This window comes from Silurus meridionalis, chromosome 21 (genome assembly GCF_014805685.1).
Source record: "Silurus meridionalis isolate SWU-2019-XX chromosome 21, ASM1480568v1, whole genome shotgun sequence".
Taxonomy (NCBI): domain Eukaryota; kingdom Metazoa; phylum Chordata; class Actinopteri; order Siluriformes; family Siluridae; genus Silurus; species Silurus meridionalis.
Genome location: NC_060904.1, coordinates 2,929,344 through 2,951,296, shown reverse-complemented (window position 1 = coordinate 2,951,296; position 21,953 = coordinate 2,929,344). Strand labels below are relative to the sequence as shown.

The 21,953-nt window shown below is 40.5% G+C and overlaps 2 protein-coding genes across 2 annotated transcripts; one reads left to right on the top strand and one right to left on the bottom strand.

Moving 5' to 3' along the window:
* Window positions 1–8,147: 8,147 nt before the first annotated feature.
* Window positions 8,148–10,852, bottom strand: rpl21 (ribosomal protein L21). Its single transcript, XM_046833776.1, has 6 exons — window positions 10,770–10,852; window positions 10,130–10,208; window positions 9,994–10,055; window positions 8,966–9,078; window positions 8,485–8,635; window positions 8,148–8,271 (listed from the first exon to the last, which is right to left on the bottom strand). The coding sequence occupies exons 2-6, from the start codon at window positions 10,194–10,196 to the stop codon at window positions 8,182–8,184; spliced, it is 483 nt and encodes a 160-aa protein (XP_046689732.1). The 5' UTR covers window positions 10,197–10,208; window positions 10,770–10,852; the 3' UTR covers window positions 8,148–8,181.
* A 131-nt stretch (window positions 10,853–10,983) lies between these two features.
* usp12a (ubiquitin specific peptidase 12a) lies at window positions 10,984–20,187 on the top strand. Its single transcript, XM_046833775.1, has 9 exons — window positions 10,984–11,497; window positions 15,461–15,541; window positions 15,649–15,862; window positions 15,982–16,214; window positions 16,328–16,404; window positions 16,499–16,582; window positions 16,677–16,874; window positions 16,965–17,043; window positions 18,810–20,187. Exons 1-9 carry the CDS (start codon window positions 11,450–11,452, stop codon window positions 18,909–18,911), a joined length of 1,116 nt encoding a protein of 371 aa, XP_046689731.1. The 5' UTR covers window positions 10,984–11,449; the 3' UTR covers window positions 18,912–20,187.
* Window positions 20,188–21,953: the final 1,766 nt, after the last annotated feature.

Genomic DNA, 21,953 nt, shown 5'->3' with positions numbered 1-21,953 from the left:
ATGCTTTTATTTAATAGATACCTTGATATTATGAACTGAAATAGCTCTGTTTTATATTTAAAAAGTAAAGACACCCCATTATGGAAATTATAAAAAATCATTTGGAGCAGATAATATTCCAGTTCATAAGCTGATATACAGTTGCATATAAATTATGGGATCTCCTTATAAGACTGAACTGGAAAACATATATTATTTATATTATATGTTTGATAGAGTGGGTGTAACCAGATACTCATTTAGTAGATCCAAAAACTATCCTGGGATCACTGGATGAAACATTCAAACACACACACACACACACACACACACACACACACACACACACACATACATACATACATACATACATACATACATACATACATACATACATTCAAACCTGTGTAAATAAAGCAAGTCTACAATACTAGTTAGATTTTGGAAGGAAACCCTGGGGAAACCCACAGAAATGGGAAATATTCAAGAAATCCTTTAAACGTAATTCAAAGCAGACGGGATTTCACAAAAAATAACGTTTTTGTGTGAGACTTTCAGCCTGCAGACTTGTTTTGGTGGCAGAATATCAAATCAGGTAGTTATATCAGCCTTCATAAAGATAAAATAAAATTTGAACATGCAGACATCTGTTCTAATGTATATTTTAACTCTTAAAATCTTAGCATTCATTTATTATGCATCAGTGATTGAATGAACTGTTCTGTTCTGAAGGGATGTTTACTTTTGCACTCAACCTGCATCAAGTTTAATAGCTGTCAAATTTGTACGGTGTGTATTTGTTTCATAAGAAATGCATATACACTATATGGAAAAAAGTATTGGGACACGACTTTTCATCTTTGGATGCATTTTATTTTCCCTTTACTTGAAATAGGAGTTCCAAACCAGTTCCAGCATTATAATGCCCCTGTGCACCATATCCAGCTCCATGATATATGGTTTACATGTGTTGGATGTGTGTGGAAGATCTCCTGCTAGAGATCTCTAAACACTATTGAACACCTTTGGGATGACTTGGAACCCTGACTGCACCCCAGGCCTCTTCACCTCACCTCCATCAGAACATGACTTTACTAACACACTTGTGTCCAAATGAGCACAAATATTTATAAGAAGACTACAGAATCTAGTGGAACATCTTGGCGGTTATTATAACAGTAAACAGGGACTTAATGTGGAATGAGATGTTTAAAAGCATCTAGAATCTATGAGCAGAAACTTTTGGCTATATAGTGTATTTAGGTATGGTGTGTTATGAACAGTTTTTTCAGTGTAGGATTTTTTTTTTATCAACACAAAGGTGATATTTAAACAGAACTCTGTTTTTTTTTAATGTGTTATGCAGAGTTGATATCATTGTGCTGTAAAATGCAGCACTGAGGTGCAGCTAGCTATAAGTAGCGATGCTAAAAGCTTAAAAATTTGCTTGTTCAGGATATGGATGTATTTTTCACTATGTAGTGCAAGCACTGTAGCATGACACAAATCGCTAGCTAGATATTTCCAGAATTAAATGTAAAGTCAGCACTCATATTAACTTTAAAAAGCCACAATCGATTTTCTCTGTTTGGATGTTACTTTTCATCTTTAACTTATAGTGTAGCTAACTGCTTTACCAAAGTTTGCCTGTAACAGCTATTTTAGCTTGTAGCATGACATTTTAAAGTGAACTTCTCCAGCTTTGGTGCCCATTGATTAAACCCAAACACCATTCATTTCCTTTTAATGTGTTCTAGTCGATCTCTAGCTGTGCATATTCACCTTTCAAACCAAACCATAACATTGTAGTCAGCCTTCCTGCTATCTAATCCCCGCCCTTCCTCGTCTTCCTGCCCATCCGGTCCTGCAGTGTCCCAACCCTTTTGTGGACATGATCAATAAAACTGCCTTTGTATCTGAATGACCATGGCTCTGCACTGATAACCAGCAATAAGCACAAAAAAAGACAAATACTTGTCTCTTGGCCATTGCTGGAGTTTATTTCACAGCCAGGCTCTTGGTTAAACCTTCACATCAGTCGTTTGCTTCTTATACTGTAATCTACCACTACATAAGGGCATAGAAGAATATAGATGGACCTCAAGAAATACAAATGAAGAAGACAAGACAGCATAATATCTTCCTATCAGCTAATCTTGCATGTTTGCTTGTCGCAATGGTTAATATGTAACGCAAATTCGATATGGCTGCCTTGCTGCCTGACGGCCTCAATCTGTGTGTGCCAAGTGGACATGATTAAGGAGCTCGTACTCCATGACTGCTTTCATCCACTCCCCAGCACAACCCCACAACCCCCCCACCACCACTACCACCACTACACATACACACAAATACAACACACACATACACATCCACCCCCTGCCCCTTCTCAGCTCTCCTCTTCCCTTGAGTCTATTTACTCTTGCTTTATTCAATCAGTAACTGCTTATGAGTCAGCACCTCTCTGCTCCTCTGGCACCGCTGGTGCTAAATCACTAAAATCCCATGTTACACAATCGGTACAATCTGCTTCTTGGAATCATAATTGCACTACAGTAATATATAATGAATAAAACATCTGTTGGCGTGCTGAGACAGGAAACGAATCAGCAATGGGGTGATGTGTTGCAGCGTCACTGTTATCAACTCAAAGTAGATTATTTTCCATTAATATGTATTCAATTATTCCCAATAGTCTATTCTCTTTATTTCATAGCTTTTTTTTCTCGGGCTCGCTGCTTCAAGTAGTGTCTGTTTCCGTTAGAGTTTCTATCCAATCGTATTTCAGCCGTCACATCATGTGTTGCTCGGGTCGAAGGTATTTGCGTTGAGCCTTCAGAATCAACTAGTGACGGGTCCTTTATGAACGATTCGTTTATTTTAAATGAGTCTTTAATGTGACTCAGAAGAACGAGTGATTGTCATTTTCTATTGGAAATGACCAAAGCAAAATCTCTGTAGATTATGTAAAGGAAACAGAATTAGGTAGTTACCTCGCAGCTCTTCTAGTCCGAGTCATTTGTGATTCACAAGTGACTCCCCTGATGCAGTACATTACACAGGAAACAGAACTGGGTAGTTCATCTCATGAATTCTGTTGTCCGAGTTGTTCACGTGACTCCCATAGATGCTATGAAGGTGATAAAAGGATTAAAGAAATGAAATGAACTAAATGACTGAAAATAAAATGTGAAATCACTAGAATCACTAGAACAGTGCAGCCGTACATGCTGCTTGAATGCTGTTGCTTTCACCAATCAGATTTCGAGTTGACAGCACTTGGGCCATCTAGCAGGCATCCAATAACGTCTGCATTTTCACGTCCTTTGATTGGATGGTCAGGGCGCACTGGTCAGTGCTCACAAACTGCATCTGTAGCAATCTCAGATATGTTTATGTGGATTTAATAGATGTTGTTTCATTCCACAATGGCTGACAGAGGAGAAGATACTGGTCACAGATTACTTACAAATGACTTACAAGGCTATTTTCAAGATAAACTTTTTAAAGACAGCTGGACATTTTGAGGAAAGGTCAGCCAAAACAGTTTAACAGTTGGTAAGCTTTTTTATGGACCATTGCTGCATTGTGTTTTTTCTGTAGAATTTGCACAAAAAAGACACAATTTGCCTTTATTTCAAATCCCCAGGAAACCCGTAATGCAAAAATTCACAAAAATGAATGGAAAACATGGGGTCATTTTATGAGGTTAATATTGATGCTTTTGCTAGAGCTGATGTATGCGGGCGGTGCAGCTGTGGCTGCAGTGAAAGTAGACTTGGATTGTGTTCATTGGTTTTCTTGCTTTAGTGATGACATTCATTCTTGGTGTATGAGGTTCTTGTCTGTGATGCAGCGCTCTGTTATACTGTATTTCTCTATAATATTGATGGCTTTTATAGCCGGGACGTCATAATGATGCTATTAAGAGGTGGATTTATTTCGGGAGGACACCACTGAAAGCCGTGGTGTGAAATGCACAGTCTGCCACTGTATCACAGTGATTTTTTCTACAGATTACAATTAACAAATAACACTTTATACAACTTTATACAAAATCAGGTAGTGCAAAGTCCTGAAACCTTGGATATGGTGGAAAACTTAATGACAGTTAGAAGACTTTACCACATCAACAATTATGTGTATGTTTTAAATTATTGGTCTTCAATAATTCAAACCAAATTCAAACCAATCGTTTGAATAACAATCAACACCGTCCCTCCAATCCGATTTGAGAATTCAGGAGCGCTGTGGTATAAGACTAGTTTGAGCCATTTCTTTCAGATTTTGGCCTCACCAAATTAACACTGACACTTATTACGGTTACGACACCATGGCGGTTATACAAGAGGTACATGTTGAGGTAACAGTTCACATATAAACCAAACAGAACTATATAATAAGATTCCAAATACAATTCGTGTTTTTTTTCCCACAAATTGCATAGGATTTCAGAGGATGATTATATCTTTTGGTGCACGTTCTGCATAAAAGGGTCAAGAAATGTGGTATTCAAGGGGCCTGGGCTGGTGTAGGAAAAGAATATTTTTTGAGATATTGCAGTAACTCTGTTTCTACATAAATATATATATATATATATATATATATATATATATATATATATATATATATATATATATATTTTTTTTTTTTTTTTTTTTTTTTAATTGCATCATAATAGTATGTTATTTCCTCTTATACCACAATTCACTGGGAATTCACTGTAATGCTCAGATGTAAGATTTATTTATTTATTTATTTATTTCAACATTTTATTTATTTTTTTAAAGAGTTTTATTGCCAGGGTGTAACTGTCATATTTTTGCATTTCGGTCATTTCTTGAAAAAATTAATTCAGCTGCCATACTCCCCTTATACGTACTTATGAACATATATATAAGTATATATAAGTATGTTGTGTTTACATACGTACAGGCTGCTGTTTAACATGCACAAGAATTCACTTATCAATACCGGGCCAACATGTCACTCGCTGATGGATTGCTTTGGCTTTTGGCTCAGCGAGACCCGGTCACCTGCATTCAACTGGTTAAATATGTGGCTGTACCTACACCTGCATGATAGCACAGGACAGACTATCATCTGCCCTTCGTGGACAACGGATATGCGCAGCATTCGCAGAGGTTATCAGCCTGTTCCTGTAAGTTCTCACAGAATGCGCTGACCCTTTCGCCTTATCGTCTCCGTACTCACACTCAGGCCTGTGTGTCCAGCAAAGACTAACCACACAGAGACCGAGGCAGATTCATGTTAGATGTGAGAAAAATTTTTTGGTGATATCATGAGGTCAAGCAGAACATAAGCAGAAGTTTTCGTGCTGATACAATACAATACAGCAAATTCATAGAAGTGAAGATTGTGGGTGATGTGGATTACAGTAAATAGAAGTAAAACTGTCTGTGAGAACAAATCAGGCCTCTCTCTCTCTCTCTCTCTCTCTCTCTCTCTCTCTCTCTCGTGGCTCCTATCTCAGGAAACCCTAATTGAAGTAAATATTGGGTAAATTTACTGAGCAGGAATGAGATAACATATTTGTCAGATATCCAGTCAACCATTCAGCCACTCTGGTTACACAAAGAACGTCAACACAGCCAGAGCACTGAACAGCACACACACACACACATGCACACACACACACACACACACACACACACACACACACACACACACACTAACAGGTCACACCTGAAGTGGCCCGTCTGCACAATACGCACACAAATATCTTAATAAGCATCAGTCATGGTACATTCTGTTTTCTGACCTGCTTCTCATTGTTGTTTTTAAAAAAAAAAACTCTTACAGTCAATTTCAAATGTATTGGCACCCCTGCCTTTTTTTTTTTTTAATCTATAAGGAATATATAAAATTACCAACACCTGCAACTAGTTTTGGATTATTATTTTCAGTTCTGACTGGTCAGTTACAACAGACACCAGAAGAAATGAACTTTTATAATAATTTTATTTGTTTTATTGTTATTGTTTCTATAGTAACTGTATTGGGGATATTACTTATCAAAGAAAAGGATGGATTTGTTTGTATAGTGAATCTTTCACACACACAATGTTTTATTCCTTATATAATACAGTGATTTACCAACATTGTAGTAATAAAAAATAAACACCAACATATATTTGTTAGTCCCGGAGTTACAATGGTTCGACTTGTGATTTTTCTTACGATAGCGATAAAACCAAATTGTACAAGTATTTTATTTCTGAGGGTTTCATTTTTTATTTCCCACCTTGCGAGGTGCCTGACTCTCGCCAGCGGTTGACAGAGTTCAGTTGTCTCAGTGTTGGAGCATGTATTTCTTTGTGTTTTTTGGGGATTCAAAGTCCAATTTTGAAACAGAGCTTATAGTTCAAAGTTTATACATTACAGTAGTTGCTCTGTTTTGCTGGATTATATACTGTACTATACTGTCCCTACTCCTTCTCTTCATCATGGCACCTGTTAGTGGGTGGATATATTTATCAGGCAGCAGGTGAACATTTTGTACTCAAAGTTGATGTGTTAGAAGCAGAAAAAATGGGCGAGCGTAAGGATTTGAGCAGTCAGTATCTGCAATGATCAGTATCTCTCAAAAGTGGTCCAAGGAAGTAACAGTGGAGAACCGGCGACAGGGTCATGGGCCGCCAAGGCTCACTGATACACGTGTCACTTACCTGGGAAAAACACATGGCACCAGTAGGCATTTTGTGAAGCAGGCAAGCCAGCGGATGCAGTATGATGATTTGGGCAAAGTTATATTATGCCATCCACGTGGATGTACACCCTTTCATGGAAACTGTATTCTCTGATGGCTGTGAACTCTTTCAGCAGGATAACGCACCCTGCCAGAAAGCAAAAGTATTGGTGCAGGATGGTTTGGGGAGCTAAACAACGAGTTTTAGGCGTTGACTTGGCCTCCAAATTCCCCAGACCTCAATCCAGTCAAGCATCTGTGGGATGTGTTGGACGAACAGGTCCGATCCATGGAGGCCCTACCTCGCAACTTAGAAGATCTGCTAACATCTTGGTAATATTCTGATAGTGATACACTATACACTCGTCTGGCCAAATATCCAGTGGTTAAATTCAGTCTAAAATCCAGACAAATGTGGTATGTAAAAGTGATGGCTGATTTAACTGAAATAAGGTTTTATGTTTAGCACACATGATGTGTGTTGATCTGTAGCACAAACATAGAGCACCACCCCCCTGTTTACTTTATGCATAATTTGGGGTGATTTTGCTGTAGAATGAGTGTTAATGAGGAAATGGTGGTTTGTAGAACAATTTATGACTAACAATGCTGGGAATCAGCTTGCTGGTTATATGTGATATTATATATGTTATGATGTAATAACATTAAGTAAATGGTAAAATAGTAAAAGAAACAAAAACTGAAAGTTTTCAAAGCAATCAAAGTCATTTACAGAATCGCTTAAAGAGAAATTCAGCATTGCAATGTTTTAAACTTGTATTTTAATAAACCAAGCCAAGTTTTGCTATCCATGGTATTTTTATTTCTGGCTTCTATGAAAACCTCCACGCCACTGCCAAACATGCGCCTCTGCTTCAGAGTTGGACGATTGAAAAAGCTTTAGTTTACCTACACTGCCCCCTGGTGTTTATTGAACTAAACAGCTTTCCCAGGGGAGGGGAGTGAAAAAAAAGATAGCTTTTTAAACACTACTGTACTTTGTTCGGCTCTTCCCATTAGGGGGCGCCACAGCAGATCATCCGTCTCCAAACCCCTCCTGTCCTCTACATATGCCCCTTTCAAACCAACTACCTGCATGTCTTCCCTCACCACAAAATAAACCATAAAACTCCTTGTTCATCAGCTTTTTAAACACATATATAAAAATTCCCTATTGCAAGAAAAGACCACACAACGTTTTAAAGCCTCTTCAGGGAATTTTCTCCCTAAAATAAATAAACTTATCTTCCTTGATGCCTCATCTTGCCAGTTTCCAGCTAAAACCGAGGAACAAAACGGGCAGAAAGCCAATCAGATTACATCAAATACATAACATTTGACAGCTCAAAGGTGCAAAACATTAGAAGTTGATCACCTGCACTATTTCTAAAAATTCTCAATTTGTGCATTAATACTTTAAGAGTTAAGTCATGAATAAAAACTGATCCACAGACAGGTGTGTGTGTATAAAGATCTTTATTCGGTCAGCAGATTTATGCCATGAACTCGTAGGGGATGGGCTCCAGGAGTTGGGGCTCGTTGTTCTTGGTGCTGACGAAGTGGGCTGGACGAGGGGCAGCGGGCTATACAGAGGAGAAAAGTGAAGACATTTAAAAAAACCACAATCAAGTAAATCAGCCTAAACATGAGCAACCTGTGAGACACTGCAGCATGTATATTAAAATTAGATTGCACATCTTATTCCGAATCCAAATGTTCTAGACCGATCTTATAATTAGAGCTTGATCGTAAACCACGCAATAAGGTGTTGTATGGACCGCGCTCTTGCCGCGTACCTGGCGTTTGAGCTCCACCCAGGTGTTCTTGGCCTTGGCCTCCAGCTTCCTCTTCTCATTCTCCTTGATGCGCTGCAGGAAGCTCTCCCTGCTCTTTGAGTGCTTCACATGCTCGATGCGCACGTTGATTCTCTTGGCCAGGATCTTGCCCCTTGTGAGAAGAAAATAAGGAAGGTCAGCGAGGAACCGATTCGCCTGCAAACTTTTCGTGGGGGTGGGGGTGTACACATGTGTCCTTATTGACAATCTGGAGTAGACACCTCAGTCTGGCCAGGGTGCATAAGGAGGACTTCTCTCCCCCACATGAATGACCACAAAGGACACACAGAGGTCCTTATGGTAAAGTGAAGATGGGGGTAATGGAACATGAAATGTTTTTTTGGGCCCCTTTTCCTCGGCTTATAGCAATGTAATAAATATAGACAAAGTTAACATGATCTGGATACCAGTCCAAGGGCAGTTGTAGTGAAGTTCTACTTACTTGACCTGCTTGTTGACGATGATGCCTACAGCGTGCTGTGTGACATTGTACACGCGTCCCGTTTTGCCGTGGTAGCACTTATGAGGCATGCCTTTCTGAACGGTGCCTGTGCCCTATTAACAACAAAGGAGTAGAGAGCAGGGTTGGAACAGACCATACAATTAAACGATGTATTCTCAAGGTAGATTAGACTCCCCCCCAACCCCCACCACCATTCATTCTTTTAATTTCTATATTCATTTGATTAAATGGTGATTTTGAGAAACACTTGATCAATCGTCTTGAGCTGAATGCTAATCAGGGAAGTAAAAGTACAGGGATGAAGCAGATATTTAGGGTGAAGTTCTATCATAGACAGGTTTTGGGTGAAGCCACAGAGCACCGGTTGATTCCCTAAACTACGCAGCATCAGTTTTACCTCCTCCCATCTGGCGTTCTGTACAGAACTCCTAGTCGTATCACACATTTATTTATCCCCTCCGCTGAAAAACGTGGACAGCGCCGCATGCACGCTTTCGTATGCAATCGCTTCCTAAAATATGCTCCTCCGCACCAAAAGCGTCTGAAAACGCCCGTGTTCCTGCACTGCGCATTGAGCGGATCACAAGCCTGCATCACTTCCACCTGGAAAACGAGTGTTTGTTTTTGAAAGTCTGCGTTTCCACACACAGTCATTGCAACTGCGTTTTAAATTAATCCACGCTTTCAGACGAAATTGCCTTCGGGAAACAAAGAGATGAACCGAACTGCAACATGCTGTTACACATAAGGATTATCAAGTGTCTGGTGATCGCAGTTGTAAACCAGGTGCTTCAAACAGCCTCAATTCTTTGTGAAGATTCTCAGTCTTCCTGGTGTGGTTAATCAAAACCTTCACTCATGTCAACTGGACTTCTAACTGGATGGATTGAATGGTTGAACATCAGAAGATTTTCTCCATTCTCACGAGACATCAGACAGAACAATCTGACGCTCGACCCAATCCCAAACTACACTTAACGCTTCAAACCACAAGTCACTTCACTCACCTTGATATCAACAATATCACCCTTCTTGTAGATGCGCATGTAAGTGGACAGAGGAACTGGACCTGTGATGAAGAAGGAGATGTTACAAATAGTCCTTTTTTCTCTTCTCATTCAATACTGAGATGATTTCACTTACCATGCTTGCGGAAGGGCCTGGCAAACATGTACCTGGTTCCTCTCCTCTTGCCTCTTGTGTTCGTCATGGTGCCTGATTACTAGAAGTAAACAAAAGAAAGACATTTTATTGAAGGATACACAATAGAACAGATCACAGGCATGTCTGTGTATTAAGACAGCAGTGTGCAAAGCTGTCAATATGATCATTAGACCCTTGAAAAGACCTCAATAGATTATTAATAGACTGCATTTCTAGTCACGTGTCTTTGGATCGGACTTTCAATGTCTAATGCACATAAAGATATTAATAACCATCAGCAGTCATCACTAATCACTGCCTTTACCACAGTGCTAGATCGGACCAGTGCTGTACAACACGTGTGTAAATGCATCACGTGAATGTGGAAATATCCAGCAGATTAATTCGAATTAAACTCGAATTCGAATTCCAGCGTTCCCTTCACCCACATGTTCAGCCACGCGAACGCTCCCGGACTCCATCTTTTTTTCATTACTTTTCACTATTTAACAGCAGCCAGACTCCGCTTTTTAAACCCAACCCTAAATAAAAAGCTAATTATTACATCCCTGAGAGGTTACAATTCTATAAACTTGAGCAAATCTGCGTTTTTATGAACAATTACGGGAGTACATCTTACCCCCGGGTGCTCGCAAGATGGCGGTTCGGGCGGAAAGAGAATTTGGGGGTCCTTCGGCTCGGCCTTCTAAAGAGGAAAATAGGCGACTCTGTTAATCGCCTGAGTAAAATTGTGTACTATAAGTGTGACGCTATGCGCACAAAAATGGACTATAAAACTCAAATTTCGTTTGGTGTCCACAGGAATAGCAGACAGCTAATATATGCTAGGGTCTTGTTATAAAACGTATTTCTGTCTGAAATTAACTTTTATTATTATCATTATTATTATTTCTTTATAATAATTTTCTTTTTAATACGTGTTACGGTTTCTCAATTGATAACGCGGATGTCGAAGAGCCTCCTGAAGCAAAATGGAGCCTCGTTATTTTTATTTGATTCGATTTTATTTCCAAACATGTCAAATCACACAGGTGTTCACGGAAGGTTGTGTTCGTACCCAGCGCTAAGACCCGGTGGCTTGTCCATCACGGCGGAGTTCCAAACCACACAACAGGCGCTACAGGAGTGCACTACGTGCGTAGATTGTAAAGCACTGAGGCACACTAAGTAGAGCACACAGACGTAATCCGGGAGGGTTTTTGGAACACAGCCGCCGGGTTAGTGCCGTGCGGCCGGTCCTGAGCGGGGGACTCGTTCTCGCCTCCGCGCGGTGATTGGGTGGAAGATGGCGCTGGCCGAATGGAAATCCTAATGACAGTTTCCAAATTTGCCTCTTTTTGTACCATGGTAAGCGAATTGTTTATTTTCAACATGCTCTCTATCAGGGGGCGGTTCGCTTTATTTCACGATCCTGACTCAGAAAGCTATTTGATGGTTTACGCTCCTGGGGATCCTGCGTGCAGTTGTGTGTGTGTGTGTCTGTGTGTGTGTGTGTGTGTGTGTTTTTCCTGTGCGCCAAGTGGGGATGTTTCCGTAGGCCTAATAACGCACTGTTCTATTATTCCGAGGTGGAATCCGATTTTTATTGGGCGTTTTGCTGCGATTGTGTGTGTATGTGTGTATGTGTGTGTGCGGGCATGTGAGATTTACTTTTGACTCTGCAACCGCAAAGCGGAGGGCTGCGGTTTTTCTGCATCTTGTAGCTTTAGCATGAAGCATTTCCCAGCCTGTAGTGACAACTGAACAGCACCAAAGCACAGCAAAATTACACACCCGATTTTTAAATCATAATATTCACGATATAGATTATGATTATTGATTAAATGCTCCGGTTTTTCCTCTTAAAGCGCACGATATCAACAAATAACCCTGAAACCCAATGGCGGTGTTATTACTGCGGTAATATCTCTACTGATTGTGCTCAAAGTAATAATCACAGAAAATCACACAGAATATGTAATAAATGTCCTTTGTCCTCGTATATATATTTGTGCTTTGATATGCGATTTTATTATAGGGATCAGATAATAATATTAATAATATATTTATATATGTGTGTATATAAGATGTAGTGTAGGTGACACCACCGGAACATACACTTTGGCTTTTTTTAAGGGAGGGGGTCCGACGCCCTTATTTAAGACTTAATCTTTCCCAAAACAAAGTCAAGACAAAAGGTTTAAAGGGTCTTTTAAACAGAAAAAAGTCATTGAAATCTAACGATCAACATTAAAATGTGTTTCCACGCCCGGTTTAGAAAGACTCGTAAATCAGAATTATTGAACACCCCTACGACGGACCGTACCATTTCGTCACTGTTGACACTTCCTCAAGCTCGACTCATGGACATGAATGCAGTGTAAAGAGTAAAGCTGTGTGTGTGTGTGTGTGTGTGTGTGTGTGTGTGTGTGTGAGAGAGAGAGAGAGAACTGGCCTGTTTGTTCTTGTCGTAACACACATCTAAGTTGTATTATAAATACTTAATAATATACATACACCATTTTTATTTATTTACACACACATATGTACAATACAGTTCCATCAAGTTCGATTTCTGGCCTAAGTTTGAAAAAAAGTTTGAGCACCAATTCTTTAGAGAGATGCACTATTCAGAATCTCACAGAAGTGAGCACACCCTCAGTGATAACAGCTGTATGTCATGTAACCATGTAAAGCCACATGTTTTTGTCTGCTTGACAGAACCATACAAATATGTGTATCTTGTATAAAGATCAGTAACACCCTGAAACTGAGTAACAGTACAGTGGTCAGAGTCATACAGAGGTTTTCCAAGACGGGTTCCACTCTAAACAAGGGTCCATCAAAGAAGTCGAGTCGTCGTGCTGTGCGTCAGGTGCAGAAGCCGCTTTAAATATATCCGAGTTACATTCCTATAGTTATATAGATCCGATATGTTGTATATCCGCCATGAGTCCTGATCAAACCCACGTACCAGAAAATGAGAAATGAGGGTTAGAAATGTGCAGCATCAACCAAAAAAAAGCTGAGAAAGAAGAAGTGGAAGAGCTTTTAGCAGAAACTCGATTCTGTCGCTCTGCTTTTTCTTAATGCTTTCATGTACTGTGCAGATTTTAGTGGATCTGACAGGAACCCTGCCGTGTTTTCCATCATGGTGCAGGTGAAGAAACTGCGTTCATGCTCAGGTGCGGCTGCAGTCGGTTTCCAGGTGAAGGAAAGGACGTGAGTTTAAATCCCACGGCAGCTCAAAGCACCTGATCTGATTAGGCCACGTGATGAAACAGGACACAGTTTGATAGCAAAAACCTACAAACAGCTTTTAATTAGAATTAGTTTCATACAGTGAAGTTTTCACTTCAGCTTTATGCGTACACAATATGGGCAAAAGTTTGTGAACTCTTGACCTTAAGTTTTTTCCTATTTCACGTTCAGTCCCCGGTCTGACCACGTGTATTACCACGTCTGCGACTTCAGCAAAAAGCAAAGTCAAGTGCTCTCCAGCTGCAGAAATGTATAATTGGTATAAATGGAAGTGGTTGAAACATTGGACTCTGGATTGAAAGGTCGTAAGTTCAAATCCCAGCACCACCCCATGTCACTGCCGTGCCCTCGAGCAAGGCCCTTAACTGCTCAGTTATATAAATATGAATATATTTATCCCTAATAGTGTATGAAGTACAGTCACTACCTTCAACTAATTTTTGTGATTTTTGCTGTGGATATAAAAGCAGTTTGTTCTACCAGTGATGTTTGTGTTCAGTGGTAATTAGTAATTTTTTTTTTTAATATAAAAAAAAAGAAAATATATATGAATAAAAAAGAAAAATTTGAATGCAACGCACATTTTTATTCGATTTATTAAAATAAGTAATCGATTGAATGTGCACAATTTAAATGTATTAAATACAGATCCCTTTTGCGGATACATATATGTATATATATATACATAATAATAATACACATATATATATATTTATATAATGTGTGTGTGTGTTTTACATTTAATATTTAATTTACTGAAGATCTACTTAACTGCTCTACTTTAAGAAGGAGACTTTAACAAATGTCTTCATTTGTTTCATCCCTCATTTATTCTCTCCCTCGGAACGCAGAATTGTCGAGATCTTCCCATTTTAATTGAAATTCTTGAGCTGTACATTAAACGCAACAGAATCCGTATCGCTCGACTGTCATAAAAATGCAGGAAGTGGCGAGTTGAAGCATTCACAAAGCAAATTATATTTCTGGTACGGTGCTAAACAAAGTCACTGCACAAACTCTAGTTTGATTTTTATACCCCGGCGTTGTTGTGTATGTTTTCAAGCTTAATAAAATAAAAATAAAAATAGTGACACCGCGCTCAAAGTGCGAGGCGGAGACTAAACAAACTTGCGGTTAATAGCTTGTTGAGGGAACCCCTGTTTTTAACTCCCGAAAGCCCAGTACAGAAACGATTCGGTACGAATACGTGTGCCGTCATACTTCTAGTGGTAACCAATCAAAAGCCTGTAATTCTCGAGGCGATTGACACCGTCACATTTCAACAATGTTTTCAAATCTTCTTTATCCCTTTTTTCTTTTCATGTGGATGGAAATTATTTCAAAACTAATATGTAAAAACAATGCTTTAAATATCTATATACATCCAGACCAGGTAGTAGATAAAGAACTGCACGAAAGAGCAGATGGAATCGGATTCTAGCATAACATCAGATTGAGTCCTTTTTTTTTTTTGAGGTTGTCATGAAGTAAAGTTCTGGGCCTCCTCTTTTGCACCATCGACTGCGTGTTTTACTTCAGATTCCGAATTTCCAGTCAGTCTATTTAACGAACGAGTCCACTTACCCGTCACCCTTATTCTCACGTGCTCACGTGTACAAAATGATGGTCATTTACACGTCAAAATGTTGTGAGCTTTCGCCGTTGCTTTTGTTCAAGCCGATTCTATTTGAGCCAAAGGCAGACGGAAGGGTGATTGTCCTCAAAGCTACAGTAGAGGAACTTAAGTTTGTGGACACCTGAGCAGAAGATAATGAACATCCCGTTCTACCTTTAGTCCCCATTTGCTTTTAAAATAAGCGTTGCTCTTCTGGGAAGATGTTCCACTAGATTTTGTGAAGATTTGTAAAGATTGATTCAGCCACAAGGTTGTTAGTAAAGTCAGGTACTGATGTAGGTGAGGATCTTCATGGAGCTGGCTTCAGGGGTTTTGTCATGCTGGAACAGGTTTGGGTCTGCTGGGAAATTCGGGTGTCCCAATACAATAAATGTATGTTTTTTAGATTATATTGCTGAAAAAATCCACAAAACCGGGTGTGTTTATGTTTTCAGGGCGCCAATGCCTCCACTTTGGAGAAAGAAATTGGCTCGGAGCAGTTCCCTGTCAATGAGCACTACTTCGGACTGGTTAACGTAAGCACACGCACCTTCGAGCTCATCCTTTTTTTTTTTTTTTTTGGCCGTGTGTCTTAGTGTGTTTTCACGTCTGTCTTGGTCCGTCGTTGTTTTCGCCCCTGCAGTTCGGAAACACCTGCTACTGCAACTCGGTTCTACAGGCTCTGTACTTCTGCCGGCCGTTTCGGGAAAAGATCCTGGCCTACAGGAGTCAACCGCGGCGCAAGGAGAACCTGCTCACCTGTCTTGCCGACCTGTTTCACAGCATCGCCAACCAGAAGAGGAAAGTGGGCGTCATCCCACCGAAAAAGTTCATCACACGGCTGCGCAAAGAGAACGGTGAGAGAGAGGGGGGAGTCGGATACAGGGGGGTGGGTAAATAAATAAATAAATAATCAGTCTGACTGTCTGAGAAACGTGTAAAGAAATTCATAAACACCACGTTCTTGGTTTCGCAGAGCTCTTTGACAACTACATGCAGCAGGATGCCCACGAGTTCCTCAACTACCTGCTGAACACTATCGCCGACCTGCTGCAGGAGGAGAAGAAGCAGGACAAGCATAACGGCAAGCTGGCCAATGGCACGCTCGACTCGCAGAAGAGCAACGGCGCTCCTCCGTCCCCCACGTGGGTGCACGAGATCTTCCAGGGCACGCTGACCAACGAGACGCGCTGCCTCACATGCGAGACGGTAATGCGACCCGAAGAGACCGTTACCGCGGGACACGAAACCTGGATCTCGGCAGAATGTTGTTCTATACGACTCCTGGTTTTAACGTGTGACGTTTCCTTTTCGTTTTGTAGATAAGCAGCAAGGACGAGGATTTCTTGGATTTGTCTGTGGACGTCGAGCAGAACACGTCGATCACACACTGCCTCAGGTGTGTCTCGTGTCTCGTCCCCACCCCACATGTCTCACATTGTCGTAATTGCGCCTGTGGTTTGATCCTGGACCTGTTTGTTTTGTCTCTCTAGAGGCTTCAGTAATACAGAAACCCTGTGTAGTGAATACAAATACTACTGTGAGGAGTGCAGGAGTAAACAGGAGGCACACAAAAGGTAAACAGGACCCCCGTAACACTTAGCGCGCCTAATCCGCTTCTCAGCCGACGTGTGTTGACGGTAAACGTGTGTGTGTGTGTGTGTGTCACAGGATGAGGGTGAAAAAGCTGCCCATGATTTTAGCCCTGCACCTGAAGAGATTTAAATACATGGAGCAGCTCCAACGCTACACTAAGCTCAGCTATCGCGTGGTCTTCCCTTTGGAGCTCCGCCTCTTCAACACGTCCGGAGACGCGACCAATCCCGAGCGGCTTTACGACCTGGTCGCCGTGGTGGTGCATTGTGGGAGGTTGGTTCGGCGGAGCACGTTTTATACTGGTTAAATATCATGTTCTTTCGGAGAATGTTTATAACGATGCGTGACGTCTCTTTCTGACAGCGGGCCCAATCGCGGACACTACATCGCCATCGTCAAGAGTCACGACTTCTGGCTTCTTTTCGACGATGACATTGTAGAGGTAATGAAATATTTCCCGTGGAACGAACCATTTCACCCGACTTTTCTTCTGTTTCACTCCTTTTTTTAATAAACCAAAAAAATTTACATTTTATAAAAAGACATTTAGATGGAGTTATAGATCCATCATCAGAAAACCAGATGTTTATAGTGTTCAGCAAAAAACATTGAGGAAGAAAACCTGAGCCTCAAACGAGAACCTTCCTCCTTCTGACTGACACTGGATAGTGCCATTATAAATTATTCCTCTTTCACGGTTGTATCATGTACAATAATCAGTCCGTTCTCTGTATGGTGTGGCCTGAGCACGTTTTTTTGTGCGTGTTCTAAAACGAGAATAGTCGTCTGATCTGGATGTGTTCCAGTGTGTACAATCTCTGCTACTTCCATTCAAGCTGTATGGAAAAAGGGGTAAAAATGTCACATGTACATTACAGCACAATTAATTTACTACTTCGCATATCCCAGAGATGTTAGAAGGCTGGGGACACAGAGGGTTAAGGGCCTTGCTCAAGGGCCCAAGAGGTGCCAGTGGTAGTGCGGCTTGAACCCATTCCCCCACCTGACGATCAGTAACCCAGAGCCTTAGGCTACATTTACACTAATCCATATTTCATCTAAAAAGCATAGTTTTCGATCATTTCCCAAAAGTTGCTCCTCTAGACGACAACGTCTAAAAATGCTTACGTCCCTGTACTGCGCACGAGCAGAAACATAAGACGCCATTTCCGTTTCTAAAACTTTGAAAATGCCGCTGCAATGACAAAACAACGTGTCAGTGTTTTCTAAAGCCTTCGTTTTTTTTTTTTGTATGTTTCTCCACTGACGGCTACGTTGACTAAAAACGCTGTCTCGGTGTGAAAAATGTTTTCAAACAAAAACATGGTGGTTTGGACATGACCTTAACCACTGACCCACTATTGCTCTTTCACGTATCCCAGGTAGTCAAAAATCTGGGGTCAGAGCACAAGGTCAGCCATGATACAGCGCACCTTCAGCAGATAGGGTTAAGGGCCTTGCTTAAGGGCCCAACAGCTTTTCGATGCTGGGGCTTGAACCCCCGACCCTACGATCAGTAACCCAGAGCATTAACCACTGAACCACCACTGCCCGTGAAGACGACTTTACGGTCCCAAATGTAAATCCAATGCGTAGAAATATGTCGGCTATAGGCAGACTGATGCAAATACAAACACAAAGGTTGGCCTGAAAAAAAAGATTCAAGTTTGGGTTTGTTACTTTATTGCATCATGCACTATATTTCCAAAAGTTGGACACCTGGTCATTAATGTGTTATGTGCTTTTTTAGCATCGCATTCCATATTTAGTTCCAATTCACTCTTAATATTCCTTCTACTCATCTGGGAATGATGTGATGTGAGGAGGCCTGGAGTGCAGACAGTGTTTCAATTCATCTCAAAGCAGAAGATCTTCCACTCCAACCCATGCAAAGCAGATCTTCATGGGGTTGGTTTTGTGCACAGGGGTATTGTCATGCTGGAACAGGTTTGGGTCTCCTAGTTCAAGGGAAGATTTCATGCTACTGCATATAAAGACGCCCTGTACAGTTGTGTGCCTTTAGCTTAGCATAACAGTTTGAAAAAGAACCAGTCAGGTGTCCTAATACTTTTGTCCACATAGTGTAACTTTTATAAACCGTAGCTAAAATGTCACAGAAATCATGGCTCGGTGTCATGCCTGCGTTTCGCAACCGAACCCTCGCACGTTGCAGACTTTCTTTTCACGTCGTTTGTGTTTTTCTAACAGAAAATCGACGCCCAGGCGATAGAGGAGTTCTACGGACTTACCTCGGAAATCTCCAAGAACTCCGAGTCGGGTTACATCCTGTTCTACCAATCCAGAGACTGAGAATATTCAGCACAGCGGCCCCTAATGGAACCCTGCGGAACGTGTCGGCCTGCGACTCCGTGTCCTTCTGCGTCCCACCCAGAGCAGGCTGGATCAGATCGCTCGGACTGCCCTCCCCCCCCCATACTTCCCGCGGCCCTTGATTCCAGCATTCTCCCAACCGGCACTCCGGATGTGACGCAGTTACAGCGTTGTGTGTGCATCCCAAAAAAAAATGTTTTAATCGCACTGGCTGAAATGTTTCCAATGTACTCGACTCTGTGATCCTGACAGTCCTGACATGCTGCAACCTTTATAAGCCTGAGTTTCTGACCAAAAGGCTTGTGCATGGGGGAAAACAGGGGGCGTGTCCAGAACAGAGGGGGAGGGGCTATAAACGGAACATATGGGGCTATTTGTGGGTTTATGTATTTCTACCTTGTACATAGTGGTATTTGTATAAATATTATGAAATTATAATAATATTAATTACTGATATAGGTGAAAAAAAAACGATCGAAACGTTGAAAAGATGTATAACACTATGGTGCACTTTTGATACAGTTTTGTAGGTGTTTGGCAGGTTTGTGTGAGGGTTTGCTTGAGACGACCTGTTGTGAAATCATTTTCTGTTTTAAAGAAAAAGAAATAAAAATGTATAGCACGGGACACAGAGGAAGATACATCAGATCTATCGGATTTCCGTCGAACCAAGTGAAATCGGTTTGAAACAAAAATGACCACATTTACACCATTAGTTAATTGTTCGGTGTCGGACGTTTGCGTCTTGAGTTTTGCACTGAAGGTGGCGTGTTATTGTTGCTCACAAATAAAAATGTAATACAAAGCGCTGATCACAACTCAATCAATCTGTTTATAAACAAAAAGTAGCCGCCATGTTACATGCCAGGAATCGCTCTTATAATACGTTTTCATGCATTTTACTAGACGAATGATTCTATTAGTCTTCTTCAGCTTGTAGAAATATATCTAGGAAAGATTTAGAGTGACAGTCGAGTGCAACAAATTTGTACACTCTTACGCCAAAGACGTCTAGACATCTGGAGTTTTTGTTGTTGTCAATTTTACGTTTGCCTGGGTTTTTTTTTGTTTAGTTTTTTTAATAATCCGGTAAATTCTTGTTCGGTTTTATCAGAAAAAAAAAAAGATTTGTATCTTATCCTCAAAGCTCCGGTGCAAAACTGAAGAACTTCAAACGCATCAAGACATTCGAACGCATCAAACCTGTCGAGGCTGATTTACTGCATTTGGAATAAAATTGTTTGAAAATGTGTAATTTTATTTTTACCGTGCCATTATTTCCAGGTGTTGCTTCAAATCTGCTGTTATTGTAGCCCACGTTTAAGTCAATTTTAAATCATTTCCATCTCCTCATTACTGACCTGAGTAAGTAGATTCCATCAAGACTGCTGCTGCTGTGTGTGTGTGTGTGTGTGTGTGTGTGTGTGTGTGTGTGTGTGTGTGTGTGTGTGTGTGTGTGTGTGTGTGTTGACTTGTCTTGATGTTTGAAGGTCTGTGTTATTACCAGTGGTGGACTAAGAATGCATGTAGTTGAGTTAAAGTAGAGATGCACTCTGTAAAATGTGACTCCAGTAAAAGTAAAATTGCTCCTTTTGCACTTTCACTTGAGTAAAAGTAGAAAAGTGTTAACCTTCAAATATACTTAAGGATCCAAAGTACTATGATTTATTATAACTATAATGTTCCTATTATAATTTTTGTCACAAGACTGTTGCTTATTCAACTTAGTTTATATAAAAAGACTCTGTTACTCAACACTCCAATCTAGAATATAATATAGAATGACATATGAGTCAAACACTGATTTATATCTATTACATTTATGAGCTCAAAACCGTCTCACTTCAAAAAAAATTGTGCAAATGATGCCACAGGTGTTGTTCCGAGTTCAAGTCAGGAGTTTTTTCTATCATTTATTCCTCTCTAAAAGTTCTGCTGAAGTTGAACTGTATGTTGGTGATCAGTAGATACACAAAGCGCCGATCAAAACAGTTCAAAACAGAGCTCGCGCTCGATCCTGATTGGTGATTCGCTGATGAAAAGGATGATATTTGACTGGGAAATCAGGCAAATGGGGTACAGTCTCTCTCCCTAAATAGAAATACTTCAGTAAAGCACAGATACATAAAAAAAACCTACTTAATTACAACTTAATTGACTTTGTTAATGTCCACCACTGGTTACAATTAATTGCTCCAATCAGCAACAAGCTGGAGAGTTGACACAAATCCTACCTTTTCTGCAACAGGGGCAAACACAGAAATTGCAATGTACATTCTTCAGTTCAAAATCAGAATTTGTACCTTCGATTTCCTGAGGTGTAAAATACACAATCACTCAAAGTGTCCGAGTCATTATGGAGATAAAGTTTGGAAGGAAGTAGATTGTTTACATTTGAGGAGAGTGTATCTAAGATTTAGAAGACAATCCCAAAAGCAATTGTGGTGGGAATCCATTTACATCTGGAAGAGGAAACGGGCAGAAACGTGAAGAGCTGCAATCAGTTGAATGGCTACAGAGGATGGAAAGAAATACAGGATGACTGGATGACACAGATCAGTGTGCTGTTAATAGCGCTTTCTCAGAATAGATGGTAACAGGGGAGCGGTGAAATGAGCAACTTTTGAACGAAAATGCGATCTGTTTCGAGGCTTCAGCAAAGATTTTACAAATCAAATAAAAAACACCCACTCAGACCTGACGCTATGAGAACGTTGATGATCATATTATATGATATTGTGATTTAAAAACATTTGACATCGCATGTTTGAAACTACGGATTTTCTCCCCTGTATAGAAATGTATAATAATGCAACAAATGCGATCGATTTCTCAGACCAACCTTGTGTCATTTGGGAGGTCAGACATTTCTTCAGTTCCCCACTCACTTGAGGAAAGAAGTTGGAGAGGTAGTAGCAGAGATTGCAGGTGTTTTTAGTGACTCTAGTTAGCATGTACATACAGCTTTGTTATGGCTGGTGTAAGTTCAGAAAGAGAAAAGCAGCACAAAGTATTTTGGTT